General features: G+C 35.1%; 1 protein-coding gene across 1 annotated transcript in view; it reads right to left on the bottom strand.

Moving 5' to 3' along the window:
* Window positions 1-464: 464 nt before the first annotated feature.
* Window positions 465-15,474, bottom strand: part of DPP10 (dipeptidyl peptidase like 10) — a 542,160-nt gene continuing 527,150 nt past the window's right edge. The window contains exons 22-26 of the mRNA XM_087819898.1: window positions 7,560-7,659; window positions 7,249-7,307; window positions 7,064-7,136; window positions 3,058-3,131; window positions 465-1,574 (exon numbers count right to left, since the gene is read on the bottom strand). Of these exons, the coding sequence (XP_087676024.1) occupies window positions 1,440-1,574; window positions 3,058-3,131; window positions 7,064-7,136; window positions 7,249-7,307; window positions 7,560-7,659 (441 nt within the window). The 3' untranslated portion in view covers window positions 465-1,439. The remainder of the gene's footprint in view (window positions 1,575-3,057; window positions 3,132-7,063; window positions 7,137-7,248; window positions 7,308-7,559; window positions 7,660-15,474) is intronic.

Genomic DNA, 15,474 nt, shown 5'->3' with positions numbered 1-15,474 from the left:
TTTTAGACATCTTCTTGAAGACCCTTTAAGTGAAGTGCAAAGATACTCTGACTTTAGTCACCAAATTTAATATTCTCATGACTTAAATTGATCTCATACAGTCAAATTTAGTTTATACTCTCAGTTACTCACTACTGCACGTCAACACAGCACAGGATTTAATGCATTTTGTGCCTTCCTCTCAAGTTAAACAGCAAACACTGCTGTTTGTAAACTTTTTTTGCCAATGAATAAAAAATATCTCATTTCTAATTCTCACCAGGAGTAGTTAAATTAAACAATAACAGATGAATTGGGCAGGCACTGAATACTAAATAGGAACTGGCAAAAGAAATAATCCAGCTCTTTGCTTTTACAATGAACATGAGAATCGATTCTGCATTGAGAGAGAGAAGTAAAGGACCAAGTGTTTTTAAAAAAGCCTTCTCCACCAAAAGAGCAAAATAGCACTCAGTGGCATTGCATTGTTAACAAAAGTTCTTTATCAGAAACTATAATTTAATATTTAAGTATCTAATTTACATGTGACAAGGTATCATATCCAAAAAATTAAATTGCAACTAGAAAACTATTTACCACTAAAAACGATACCAAACACAACCCAAACATTTAGAAGAAAGCAATAGCTAGAATTTGAACTGGAAAAATGTTTCATCATATTTGGCTCATTAAACAAAGCATCCATTATAGCCTGTAAAAGAGCATTTCTTCTAATTCATCAAAAGTTTATCCTTTGTAGCATGAATAACATGTAAAGATAGATTTATTGACTGCATATGCACAAGTGTGTATATATATTGTGACCCACACACTCGTGTGTTGATTTAAAGATATCATATCTACTGATAACTGGCTGACCTTTGGAAGGTGCTAAAATCCATATTTCTACATGACCTTTGACCCATTTAATAATGTTTTTTTTTGTAAACAGAAATTACATAAAATACTCTGCTTTTTATTAACTGAATATTTTTTAAGCATAATAATAGGCAATGAAGGAATTGCACTTATTGTAAAGGTACAGTAAAGTGTTAGACTGCAGCTCAGCCACCAAAGATCAGGGAGTGCAGTACCGATAAGTTGTGCATTATATGCAAAAATGATGGCGGCCATTAAAATTAAAATGAGAACAACTAGTTACAGAACAAATAGGGGATAACAGAAGAAAACATGCACTATTCCTACTTTAATGCAAAACTAATTTCTCCCAGGAAACCAACCCTTTGACCTTCTTTGCACAAACACGTTCTGCACCCTTGGCAAAACAGTAGACTTGGACATCTGTATTCAAATTCTAGTTTATTGTCTCTGAGTGTGCTGTTCCAGTGTCATCTCCCTAAGCTGCCCTTTAAATTCTGCAGCATCTACAATAGTACAGTCTCTTGGTTAGATTTCATGGAGCCTCAGTATCCCCTTCAGTTCTCTATAAACAGAGTCCATTATTCATCTTCTTCCGGTTCCTGTGGTATCACGGATATTTCTTCCTTTAAACAATCACTGAAGAATCTGAGGATTGTGCTGTAGAGATGATACTTGCTATTCTCAGATATGTTATGCCCTTCATCCGGATAGACCTAAGATGGTGACGAGAAAGGAGATTTGAAGTCACCAAAGCAAGTATTGTTCTTCAGAATTCATTCTTTTACTCCAAATGGCAAAGGAACCTCAGGTAATAATAGCTAACCAAAATCTCACCTAATTCAACTCCAAGTTTTTTATATTAAAACTTTTACTCTTTATTATAATCATATCTTAACATTTGAGACAAAATACAATTTTTATGTATTTAAATTATTTGTTGGCAAAAAATTTCGGACAGTTTTTTCATAACTATAAGCTCTTGATTTCCCTATTCTCAGGCATTTAATTTAGAAAACTTGGAAGTGTAAATTCATTCACTGTCCCTTTGAAATGTATGTAAATCTTCTTTCAGTTTATTGACAGTTTTACAACCCAGGAAATGTCCTTCTCAAGAATGAGAAACCATCTCTTTGAAATATCAACATTGAAGGAGGCAGCACCCCTATCGCCCAGTCTCTGTGGGAGGGAAGAAGCCCTGCTCCAAGCTGTAAAACTACGTCTTGTCATAAAGATACAAGAAAGTTTACGTTGCCTTTTGGTAAAGCCAGTTACCAAATGCAAGTGGACTGTGAGTTCCTCCTCCCCAGCTTCAAAACTTTTGCAGCTCTTTGTTTCAACAGAGTCGAATTTAGCCTCTCTCCCTTATTGCAGTAGTCTTGAAAAAAGTCCTCCTTGTCTGTTTGATGTTGTACAGTCTAATGTTTACTCTGACAATATAAAAAACACTAGTGGCTTTTCCCCCTAATACAAATACAAATGTCCCATCAATTCCTGAGTATAAAGTGTTTAAGTGGTGCCTTGGTACCCTCTGAGTGAAGCCGCATACTCTTTCATGTTGTAAATGGTAGGACCCACGTCAATTTATCTATAACCTTAACCTGTCATAATCTTAACACTGTTCCCTGTGTTTTAGATATGTTGAACTACTTTTAGTTCTTCCAAATGTTAAGAAATTGAAATAACTTTTTTCCCTCCTTCAGACAAAGTTCCTTGAAGGTATGTGGTATGTCTTATCGACCTATCTAGCATAGTGACCTCTGTAAAGTAAATCCTTGATAAATATTTATTAAATATGGTTGAAGGCACAGATATAAATGGTTTTTTACTCTCTCATTTTTTCTTATAACATTTACTGAAACCACTTTTTAGTATAAGAGTGGTGAAAAATGAGGAAAAGACAAAGGGTTTAGGAGAGAAATAGAAAATTGTTCTTTAAAAATAATTCATTGTCAGTGATACAAATAAAAGTCTAGGAGAAAAAGATACTGCCTACGAATATTAGGTAATCGTAAAGCATGGGCTGATGCACATCCTCAGTATAATTAAGAAAAAAGAATACAATGTTTGATAGCTAAAAACACAGTAAGAGTAATAGTGTGGCGGATGGAGCTGCACAGAAGTTGTGTTCCAATTTCCCAACTAAAAACACCTAGGCAGAAAAACACATAAACACATTCTTCTGAAAAAGTGGCTTACCTGCATAGTATAATTCACTTCAGCTTTTATTAAGTGTTTGATTAATTCTGCTGAATGCTGGAAATGAACTTTTGCTGCAAGAAATTAAATTATGATATTTGAAGAGATATGTTTAGAAGGATTGGAACATTTTGTCTCTTTTTTTTTCCCAAAGAGGTTAAGTATTTTACTTTATATACATTGTACATTTCAAGACTTACACCTGACTTTAACTAGGAAGCCAATAGGTACAATAATAATAAAACTTTGAACTTCACATCAGAAAAAAATAAACTGAAATAGGAGCTACTACTAAGGCTCTACATATTGGACAGATATTATTTAGATTTACTTTGTTATCATTTATAATTGTTCACATTTTATACCATTATAACAATTTTAACATAGTAAATACTTGTCTGGAAATACAGCAAACCAGTTTCTATTCCTTTCTGAGAGTGACCAGGGCCCAATCTAAGTTAGATACTGGCATTTTCTTTTATTTTTAATTAGAAAAGAATACCCCATGTTGAGAAAAGAAAGTACACATCTTATTATTCAAAGGGTAAATATTTAATGCAGATCATGCTGGTTCTCCTGTTTTCTTCTAGCTTCCTTCTGCCTGAACCTAAGGTCCAGAACTCTGAAATCAGCAGCACAGCAGGTCGGGGTTGAGTAGCACCACTGGTCCTAACCAGCTTTGAAGACTTAGAAGATTCACTCTGACCTCTGCATCTCTGTATAACACTTTGCTCACATGCTGCCTGAGCTATCCATCCTATTCTGTGTACATCTTCAAATTTCTGTAAATAACCCTTTTTAAAAATTTATCTTTACTGTTGAAAATATTACAGATGTCCCCTTTTTCCCCCATTGACCCCTTCCGCCCCACACCCACTCCCCACCCCAGGCCTCCACCACACTATTGTCTGTGTTCATGGGTTATTCATATATGCTTATAAATTCTTTGGTTAATCTCTCCCCACCCCCCCTTCCCTCTGAGATCCCTCAGTCTGTTCCATGCTTCTATGTCACTGGATTTATTTTGTTCATCAGTTTATTATGTTTTTTAGGTTCCACATATAAGTGAGATCATGTGATATTTGTCTTTCTCTGCCTGGCTTATTTCACTTAGCATAATATTCTCCAGGGCGATCTATATTGTCCCAAAGAGTAAGAGACCCTTCTTTACAGCTGCGTAGTATTCCATGGTGTAAATGTCCCACAGCTTTTTGATCCACTCATCTACTGATGGGCACTTGCGCTGTTTCCAGATCTTAGCTATTGTAAACTGCGCTGCTGTGAACATAGGGGAGCATCTAACTTCAGCATTTTTAAGCGGTCTTTGTAAAACTAAGGCAGGCTTATCAATAGTTTAAAATCCTTCATTGCTCTAATTCTATGATACTAATTAATACTACTACACAGCAGAAAATAACAGCTTCCAAATGATCCTTTCAATCTTTTTTAAAATCTACCCCAAATCTTTTTCAACACCTTCCTGTTGTACTTAATGGGAAATGACCATGCCATAGAGTTTACAACTTGCTTTGTAAATTTAAGCTACTAGAAAATGCTAATGGAAGCAATAACTAAGGTAATGTGATCTCATATAGCTTATTTGTTTCTTGCAGGAAAACATTTTGCCTGGTATGAATGCAGCTGAAAAGATAAATGGATAAATGGACTTTCTCAGTGGATTATTTTCCTGCTTAGTTTCTGGTGCAAAGCCTGTTGACATTTGTCAGTTGTCCCCTTCCTAAAGCTAAACAGGGATGTTAAAGTCTAACTGACTGAGTGAACTGATTTGCTGTTAGCTTTTGAGGAACATATCAATAATGATTTATTATAGTATCATTGACTGAGCCACAAAGCCTGTATTGGGTGTGTGAGTAGTGTATGGATGAGTGTGTGTGTGCCCGTGTCTGTGTGCATGTGCAAATACACAGGTGCATTTCCTCTAACATGGCCAGTGCTGCACCTCTGCTGGCATTTTATCAGATGGGTGAAGCCCCAGGCCATGACTGAGGCAGACAGAAATAACGATTTACCTTAATAGCTGCAACATATTGACAGAGACTTGAATAGCACTAATATATTCTTCGGCAATTGCTAGATGTAAAATAATTTAATCTTGAATGTAATTTAATCCTACAATTGAAGCTTCAGAGCACAATAAGTGAGGGTCTCAATGTCACATTCAAATCCTCCTTCTATGAATTAATACTTGTGTGATTTTTGGCAAGTTATATAAATTCTAGGTATTTATTTTCCCAATTTGTTAAATAAAAAAAATAATGATACCTACAGTATTTTTGGGAAAAATAGGTAAGAGAATATTAAAAGTTTTTGGCATACTTTGTAACATATAGTCAATACTTAATAATTACTTCTTATTGTTATTAATATTAATATACATGTAACACCTTAATACCCTAGAACAGCATTCTAATGTCCTTCAAAATGTTTATGCTCTTTCATCAGGTTTCACCCAACACGGGTAGGGTATCATCTAAGTTGATTTTTTTAGATTTTATAGTAGTTTTAGATTTTCAGAAATGTGACAAAGACAGTACCAAGAGTTTTTGTATATCTCTTACCCAGTCTCCCTATTATTAAGATTTTACATTATTATGGTACATTTGTCACAATTTAGAAGCATTTAGACATCACGTCTCTTTAACTGTTTTTGATCTATGAATTTTTCAGACTTTGTTTTTGGTGACTTTGACAGTTCTGAGGAGTGCTGAGGTATTTGATAGAATGTCTTTCATTCGGGTTTGTCCAATGTTTTTCTCATTATTAGACTGGGGTTATAGTTTTTGGGACTAGGCAATGGACATACAGTGTCATTCTCATGAAATCACATCAGGGTGCATACTATCAATGTGACTTGTCACTGGTGATGTCAAACTTGACCACCTGGCTGACGTGTTTGTCAAATTTCTCTAAAGTTAGTCTTGAAGCAGATCACTAATTTCAGCTGACTCTAAAGTGGGGAGATTTAAGTTTTGCCTCTTTGAGGGGGAATAACTACATTAATAATGCAGAATTCTACCTAAAGGAGATTAGTCTCTTGTCCTCATTTACCTATTTACTTAAATATGTATATTTTATGTAATTTCACCATGGCCAGACATGCTTGAAAGTAAACTCAAGACCTGGCACGATCTTTGCTATAACTTTTTTTTAGTTATCTACTTTGTATAATGTACTAAAAATATTGTGGCAAGGCAGGCTGAACTAACAAAAACAAATTCATGATTTAGGAAATATTGATTCAAGGCTTTGACTGTTTTGCTCACTTGCCAGATAGCCCTATATAAATTAGTTTCCTCCTTGAAATTGATTTTTCTCATCTGTGAATGGGGCTATAACTTAGTCAGCTCTCTGTTGTAAAGTTTCACACAGAATAATAAAAAATATATAAATTCTTTATGTGACTATAAAATGATATTACTCATTAATAGTGGTATCAGTCACATATGTCACCAATGTTTAATGTGATGAATGAGAGGTGATAAAAAGTTTTTAACTTAAGTGGGCAACCACCTCAGAATTTTATCTCAATGCTGGTACCTTTCTGCTATCCTGTTGTTTTTGAGGTTTACTTAGGAGATATGCTGAATAACACCAGATAATAGTAACTAGCCTCATACCATTATTTAAATTTAAATTAATTAAAATTTTAAAAAATGAAAAATTCAGTGGCTTACTCATGCTAAACACATGCTTCTGAGCATATGCTTCTGAACATATGTGGCCAGTGGCTACTGTGTTCAGCAGCAAAGACTGAACACTTCTATCATCCAGAACATTTTATTGGACAGTGCTGCCACTGAGGCTCGTAACATCCTCTATTCTTAGTCCCGACTTCCGTCTTCACTTCCCATCAAGCATCAGATTTTGTGCTGCTCCGCCCTCTTCTTCAGTAGGTTTACAGGGCCTCCTTTAAACAAGTCCTTGAATGTACCCTTTTGTTCAAGGTCAGACCCCATCAATGACTTGCTGCAAATACAATACTTACTGTCAGCAGTCCCATGAATTATTAATATATTTTCTTCTTTTAAGCCATGGATATTATGTAGCACACTTGATGCCTACAAAGGAAAACACAGAAATCTATATATATAGATCTACCTATATTTGCATTTTGAATGAGTTTTTAGAACAGAAATACTCTTTTTTCTTCATTATTTTTAAATTAGTTACCTGGTATGTGCTTTCTTCTTTAGATGGCATACCAAGGTATCTTTCAGAGAAAGCAGAGGCTGGGACCCAAGAAAACAGAAATTTAAGAATAAACTAAAAACAATTGGACTAGCATATTTTGTTATTTAATTACTACATTTCACATTTAATTGTCATGTTCTAGTAAAATTTATTGAGTCAGAGAAAAGATAACAGTTGCAACCATCTCTGATAACACATGATAAATGAGCTCAATTGACCTCCTTTGCATTAAGATTTTGTTTTCTGCAAATCAATATGTTTCATTAGGTCATTCTATAGAAAGTACTCACCATACAACTTCAAGTCTGTGATGGGTGCAATCACTGATCCACATTTAAAAAGCTTTTCATCTGATTTTAAAATCATTGATGCAACATAACCACCATAACCCTGGCAAAAAAATTATATATGTCAATTATTCTTGTAGAGTGTTTTAGCTTTGGTCACTGTGGTTGCTAATATGCATATCAGAATGTCTCATCATGTCCCATACGTGAGCAAAGAATATACTAATAACACCATTGTTATTAACCTAATTATTAATAACAGAAAAGGAGCGAAGGGAAGGCCAAATATTATAGGCATGTCATTTGGGCAGCTTCACCGGAAAGCTACACTTTACACTCCCCAAGGGTCCAATGGAGGGGAGACAGACTCAAGCCCAGTAAAGCTGGATGACATAAGAAAGGCACTTGTCTGTCAGTCATACCTGGGAATAGGTCATTGGCCAGGATACATGTGGCAATTTCAAAGGCATGAAATTGGAAATATTTAATCCCTGGAGCAAACAGTTCCCTCTCTTGGAGCCTTGGTTTCTCTTGTGCTCTTGGTGTGTTGTGCTCTCCTGCATTTGCCCAGCCATGTGGACTCCATGCGCAATGGACTAATGGACTGCAACTAGCCTGACGTTGAACTGGACCCAGCTCCACCTCAGAATGGAAACTGTGGGCACTTGCTTTGCATAAAGCTCTACTGAAACCCCAACTACACTTCTTCCAGAACTGGAGTAAGGGAAATGGGACTTTGGAAAACCAGGGATGTAATTCCATGTAAATAAAAATGACTTATGCTCCTTTCTGTGTAGTCTCATAAAATTCTTTTTCTCAAAATGTCATTAAGTACACCACCTCCAGCACCCAGTGGGAAAAGCGATACCTCAATTTCCCTGATAACACTAAAATCACTTTGTACAGATAAACATTTTGAATGAGTTGTTTAAATTGTTATATAACATTATTTTAATAACATTAAGTAAAATACAAAATTAATCATATATCACCAAGTGTCAAAGGTTTGCTCTTTAATTTCATACCAAATATTTGCAAACTACTTTAGATAATTTGAATTATGTAAATATAGCACTTATTAAATTATATATCATTTTAGGCAAATCATATATATACACATATACATATATTTAGTGGATCACTTAATAATAATGATGGTTATATAGAATTAATAAAGGAGAATTAAATATTTAAAATCTATTATCATAAGCATAGATTCTTCTTTCAATTTCATACAACTAAATATTTGAAGGAAATGAGATACAGTAAATAATGTTACTGCTTATATGATTTGGATTATTGTTTAAATTTAATTTTAAAATATTTTCTTGAAATGTTTTCAACTAACTTAATTATAAATTCTTAGATAACTCAAGATGTTCAGTTTTTCTTTGTAGTCCATGATCTGGCCAGAAAAGTTCCAAGGGAGATTTTAACATTTACAGTAATATTAAGCTAAAGGAATGACCTACTAAGTTATCTATTCATTGTAGAAGTTCATTTTAAGCTGTGCTCTTGGCAGTGTTCTTCATCTTGCTGGATATTACAGTACCTTAGGAGGTATTAAAAATATTAACACTCAGGCCTTAGCACCAAAAATTCTGATGTAATTGGTACATAATGAGGTCTACTTTTGAAAAATTTCTAGATGATTCTAGTGCTTTTTAGTGCTATAAGAATCTGTTATTTTCACTAAATACTTGATATAATAACTACAGAGTTTCATTTATGCTTATTTAGTGCATCATTTAAATATTTGTACATAAAAGTCCAAAACGCAGTCAGATATTTCTGAAGTGGCAGAGAGAACGTATGTAAAGAGTAGCCGAATATTCCGCTCCAAAATATTCCACAATGGCATATTGGATTATATTGAACTATAGGTACTTAAAAAACAACAAATGCAGGGAGAAGCTTTCAATGAACTCCCCTAAAGACAGATCCCCCAAGAGGAACTCAATTGTTATAGATCCCTTCCCCAGGAATTCCATCAACCAGGGAAGACTGACTATTGTCATTAAAGAGGAGAACGGAAGTTGACACTATACCCAGAAAAGATTTGTCACAAACTGCATCTCCCATCTATTGTGCTAACGTCCCATTCATCTTTCTTTACAGTTATTTATCTCTCTTAAAAGGTCTATATTTTTTCTCGTTTCCCTATTAACATGTAAATTAAGCCTGAGTTCTAAGCTGCCTCAGAGAGTTAGTCATTTTTCTCTGGGTATCTCCCATGTAGACATGAGGTATACATGTCAATAAACATCTTTTCATTTTTCTCTTGTTAATTTGTCTTTTATGACAGAAGGTCTCAGCCAATAACTCAGAAGGGAAAAGGGAAAATCATTTTTCACTCCCCACATATGTCAATTTTGTACTGGAATATTTAGTTAGCACCCAGAAGCTTGAGCAAATCTTCTCCAACAATTAGGAGCTAAATGAAATAAAATAATCCTTTATAAGAGCCTTTGCTCAGTCTCTTTGAGGGAGGAAAAAAAAAAAGCCTTTGGTTAGCAAAATTTATAAGTAGCAGGCTTAATTGTGTTAACACATCTAAAGTAAGAAGTGGATGGGAGGAAAATAATTTCCTTCTACCCTTTTGAGTTCTTGGCTGAGATGCCTTGTAATAGACATAAATAAGGGAAAAACAAGCAGAAGTTTATTAGCATGTATAACTCCTATATATATGGGAAATAATCAGAGAAACTGAGTAATTCTGTGAAATAGCCCAGGCCACCATGTTAAATATCATCTGCAGCTAAACATGGTGTTGGGGGAAGTCCATTATAAAAGGATACCAGAAAAGAACCATAAACAAAGGTAAGGCTTGTTATGCAGATTTAAGTCAGAGCCTTTTCCATTGTTAAGAGTTCCTTATGATTTAGCGTCATCTTTCTCTTCCTGGTACAGAGATGGAGGCATGAATGGAGATTTTCTTTATAAATGTAAATGTCTCTTATAAAAGAATAACTTCTATTCTGTTTTCAGAGTAGAAATGTCTATTCTTTCTTAGCTCAAATTAATCCTTCACCAAAGAGGCATATTCTGGTGTGGCATATTTTGCTCCCCTTCAGAGGTGTGAAAGGGTAGGATGAGGCATGCAAAACAAGTAAATAAATAGCTGTCACAGATTGAGAGCATGCTGAACCCTTAAAAGTTCTGTCCCTAAAGAAAGCATTTTTGGTGTATTGCTTCTAGTTCTCTGTCATAAAAATGAACAAAGGTTTTACATCCAAGAGGCTTCAGGTATTTCCCAGCGAGCAATACAATTTCCACTCTGAGAAATGCATTTTAGATGATCACATCTTAGGTGATACTTTTCTCGTTCTAATTCCACAAGTGCCCAAGCAAAGTTCAACTGATTATGATTTTATCATATATATATATGGTTGTTTTGTGGATTGGAATACTCAGTTATGAGAGAATAGCTGAGTATTCCAATCCACAAAACATCTGTATGTCACATATATAAATAATATAAATTAAATAAATGGGTGTTATGGGTTTTTTACCTCAGTTTAACACGATCCTTGGAGGTTACTTATCTCCAGGAATTAAGAAGAATGGTGCTTTCTTAAGAAGGAGCTGACCCTAAAAGAACGCTGCTCAATTTGAATGTTAATTCAAAATACTTGGGAATCTTGTTAAAAATTATATTATGGGCCCGGCCGGGCGTGGCTCAGCGGTTGAGCATCGACCTAGGATCCAGGAGATCGGGGTTCGATTCCTGGTCAGGGCACATGCCCGGGTTGCGGGCTCGATCAATGACTCTCTCATCATCGATGTTTCTATCTCTCTCTCTCCCTCTCCCTTCCTCTCTCTAAAATCAATAAAGATATATTTAAAAAAAAAAAAAAGGGATATTATGAACCAGTAGATCTGTTGTGGGCCCCAAGATTTTGTATTTTTAAGAAACTCCTAGGGCATACCTAGGCTGCTGCTCCAGGTTTTGAATGGCAAATTCTTATAGCATAATAACGTACTACAAACAAACCAGACCATCTTCCTAGATCCAGTCAGCATTCCCTAGACCAGTGGACCTTTGAAAAATGTATCAATGCCCTTGAAAATCCAGTCTATGGAGAATAGGCTGAGGAGCTCTCCATGTGATTCTAGAGTGAAACTAAGGTTTTATTTTATTTTTATTTTATTTTATTTTAGTTTAAAATATTACAGGTGTCCGTTTTTCTCCCCAATGACCCATTCCACTCCATCCCCTCCCCCTCCCCAGTCCCTTTCCCCACCATGGTCCGTGTCCTTGGGTTGTGCATACACGCATATAAATTCTTTGGTTACTCTCTCCTTCTCCACCCACCCACCCTCTTCCATCCTCCTGACATTAGTCAGTCTGATCTATGCTTCCATGTCATTGAATCTATTCTGTTCATCAGTTTATTAAGTTCTTTAGGTTCCACATATAAGTGAGATCATGTGATGTTTGTCTTTCTCTGCCTGGCTTATTTCACTTAGAATAATATTCTTCAGGTCCATCCATACTGTCCCAAAGGGTAAGAGATCCTTCTTCTTTATAGCTGCTTAGTAGTCCATGAAACTAGGGTTTTAAATCATCACTGCTACACAAGGAGTTGTGTAGTAGTTGTGTAATATGAAAATTTGAGATTAATGAAGCTAAATACTCTAAAGCTTAATGATAGTAAAAGTCATTGAATAAGATTTTCTCTGTACCGTTTAAGAACCTAATGCAAAATGTTGCTTTAATTTGATATATCTTAGAGAAATAACTTCTAATTTTAAGAGAAAATCAACACTGGTAGGAATTAGAATAAATTAAACTTTTGCTCACCTTCCTTTCCACCACTTCATATTTATTCACCGAATGCAAAAATAAATCACAAAATTTTCCTGGAAAATATATTCCAGAAGAGGGTAGGCTAGAAATAAAGATGATGATTTTAATTTTCAATAGCTCACATCTATCAGAAAGATGATAAAATTGGTGGTCACCACATTGACTCTGCAGTCAATCAGAGGTTTTCGATTTGATTTGGGGGGTGGGTATGGGGAAGAGAGGGTCAATGGAGAGAAAAAAGAGGACATCTGTAAGACTTTCAACAATAAAAATAAATTTAAAAAGATAGAATGAAAAAATAGTCAGTATAGGCTGCTCTGTTTCAATTGAGCTGTCTTTTTACTGGTTGCTCAGTGATTAGATTTTCCATCCATTACAAATACATCAATTCCATTTGCAAAGCATCTTTGCATTACTTATAAAATTTTAACAAATTTATTTTACTTTTGTTAAATCTTGCTTACCTGTAGAATGTTTGTTAAATATTGAAATAAAATTGGATATTAAATGTCAGAGGTTTTCCATGCTGACTAAAGTTTACCTCTTCTCTAATGGTCATGTGATAGTTTTAGAATGCAATGCATTTATTAGTCATTGCTTTCCTGGTGTTTACAGGCTTAACATTGCAACAAGTAGAAAATCGGTAAGAGTATTGTTTAAAAATCTATATTATTTGACAGAAAGAGCATTCTTAGAAATACTATCATTCTATTTCGTAATCAGCTTACATCATGGTTAGAGAGCATAGATTGCTTGCTTTTCAAACTTAAAGATTGAGCTAGAACAAATTATACACAAAACAAAAAATATCGGCCAGTTTCTTTCAGTTCACTATTTAGCATTATGAATGTCAACCGTGAAATGGACCTCAAAACTTCTAAGTAAGTTTAGCTTCTGCTGGCAAAGTAAATGATAATGGATGGGGTTAGCTAGCTAGCTAGATGTAGATGTAGATGCAGATGCCGATGCACATGTAGACATATAAACCATAAAAAACAGAATACATTTCAGACCAAAAAGAAAACAAAGCAGGAACTTCAAATTCAATCAAATATTGCTGAATGTAAGGGAAAGAAGTTGATCAAAGATGGTGAATTCCTGGCCCCAGTGTTGCCATTCACCTTTCCTTTCCCAGTAATTATATTTGACTATAATTAATTATAGTTAATTACTTTATTTCAGGTTCTCCAAATATGCTCTCCTTCCTGAATCTAGCATCTACATGAGGTTATTCTCCTTTCCCTCTATTTGCTGAAAGAGTTTACCATACAGTTTATGTTCCACTTTCTCCATGAGGCTGTTTACAACCTTCTGAATCTGTTCTGATTTCCATGGCAATGATGTTCCTACAACTCACTTGGTCCTCATGTCGGTTTATGTGTACAGTAAGTAGAGCACTGAGTCTTTGTAAGTTACTACATATATCAGGACCATTAAGGAGTAAATGTTCTCTACTATATGGACTCTTATGGGGAGGGAGGTAAAGAAATAACATAAAATGTTTTGTCTTAGCCACTTTTAATGCACAGTTCAGTAGCATCAAGTGTATTCATATTGTTGAGAAACCCATATCCAGAACATTTTCATCTTGTGAGTCTGAAACTCTATACCCATGAAACAACTGCTCTCCTTTTCCCCCAACCCCAGGCCCTGACAACCATTATTCTACTCTCTGTCTCCATGAACTTGACCACTCTAGATGCCTCACATAAGGGGAATCACACAGTATTTGTCCCTCTGTTCCTGGCTCACTTCACCAAGTACAATGTCCTCATTGTACAGTGTCCTCAAGGTTCATCCATGCTGGAGCATCTGACGAGATTTCACACCACACACACTTTAATGTACCTAGAGTTCCCATTTCTTTGAAATGATTGCTTTCTTAGACATCTTCATTTTTTCACTAATATCTTTACTACTAATGAGGGTTTTTCATTTATTTATTTGTTTGCATTTATGTTGGGGGAATACTGTTCACGAAGTATTTTTATTAATCCCTTGAATATTATTTTAGAATTAAAAACAGTAAAGACATGGTGCCCTGCAGATATCTGAAGGGGGTAAGAATGGGAGTGATTTGTATTTTATTCATTTGTCAAGTAGCTTTTCATGGACTCAGCTGTCAGTGCACACTACTAAAACATATGCCCCAGGAAAATGACCAATTATTTTATGTCATATGTCTCTGGGTTCACTTATGAGTAGTAGAAAATACTTCATATTTAAATCCATGAGCACCAAGAATTTGCTTTGTCTAGAATAGTGCAAGATCTTCCTTTCATCTCTGTATCCTCATAGGGATATGTATAAACTAGGTATTTAATGAATATCTAGCCCAGTTGGATGTGGCTCAGCAGTTAAGCATCAACTTAGGATCCAAGAGAACTCAGTTCGATTCCCAGTCAGGGCACATGCCCTGGTTGCGGGCTCCATCCCCAGTCAGGGGCGTGCAGGAGGCAGCCGATCAATGACTCTCATCATTGATGTTTCTCTCTCTCTCTCCCTCTCCCTTCCCCTCTCTGAAATCAATAAAGATATATTTTAAAAAATAATAAATAACTAAATAAATAACTAAATTAATTTCTACATGAAGTTGACTTTATTGCTCTAAAAATAATGTTAAGCCTGAAATAAAAATTATTGCAATGAGACTTAAATATGGTGCAGGAAACACAGAAGGCATAACTATGCAAGACGTCATATTTCGGTTTCTATGCCATGTCAGTCTTCCCAAAGGCTTCAGGTCCTCGCTGTGCCTTAAATGATTTCTATAACTGGCCTTTAATTATTTATGTCCCAGCTTAAATATCACTTAAGCAGAGGGCCCTTAGCTGACTATTCAATCTAATAACATTGGCCCTTCTTGCAGTTAACTTTTATCCATCGATTTTTTTAAATAAGATTTATTACCATAGGAAACTATTTTCATTTATTTGTTTCCTATCTTTTTCTCCTCTAGACGATAAGCTTCATGAAAATGGAGCCTTTTTTGTCCTGTCATTATTCTAACACCAGGCACTAATTAGATAATAAATGGTTGCTGAATTAATAAATTATTGAATGCATATAACAGTAATTATAATATTACATTTTAAAGAATAATCTAGA

The sequence above is a fragment of the Miniopterus natalensis genome, chromosome 8, assembly GCF_054644295.1.
Source record: "Miniopterus natalensis isolate mMinNat1 chromosome 8, mMinNat1.hap1, whole genome shotgun sequence".
Classification (NCBI taxonomy): domain Eukaryota; kingdom Metazoa; phylum Chordata; class Mammalia; order Chiroptera; family Miniopteridae; genus Miniopterus; species Miniopterus natalensis.
Note: the sequence above shows the minus strand (reverse complement) of the source record. Positions and strands in the feature narration are given on the sequence as shown.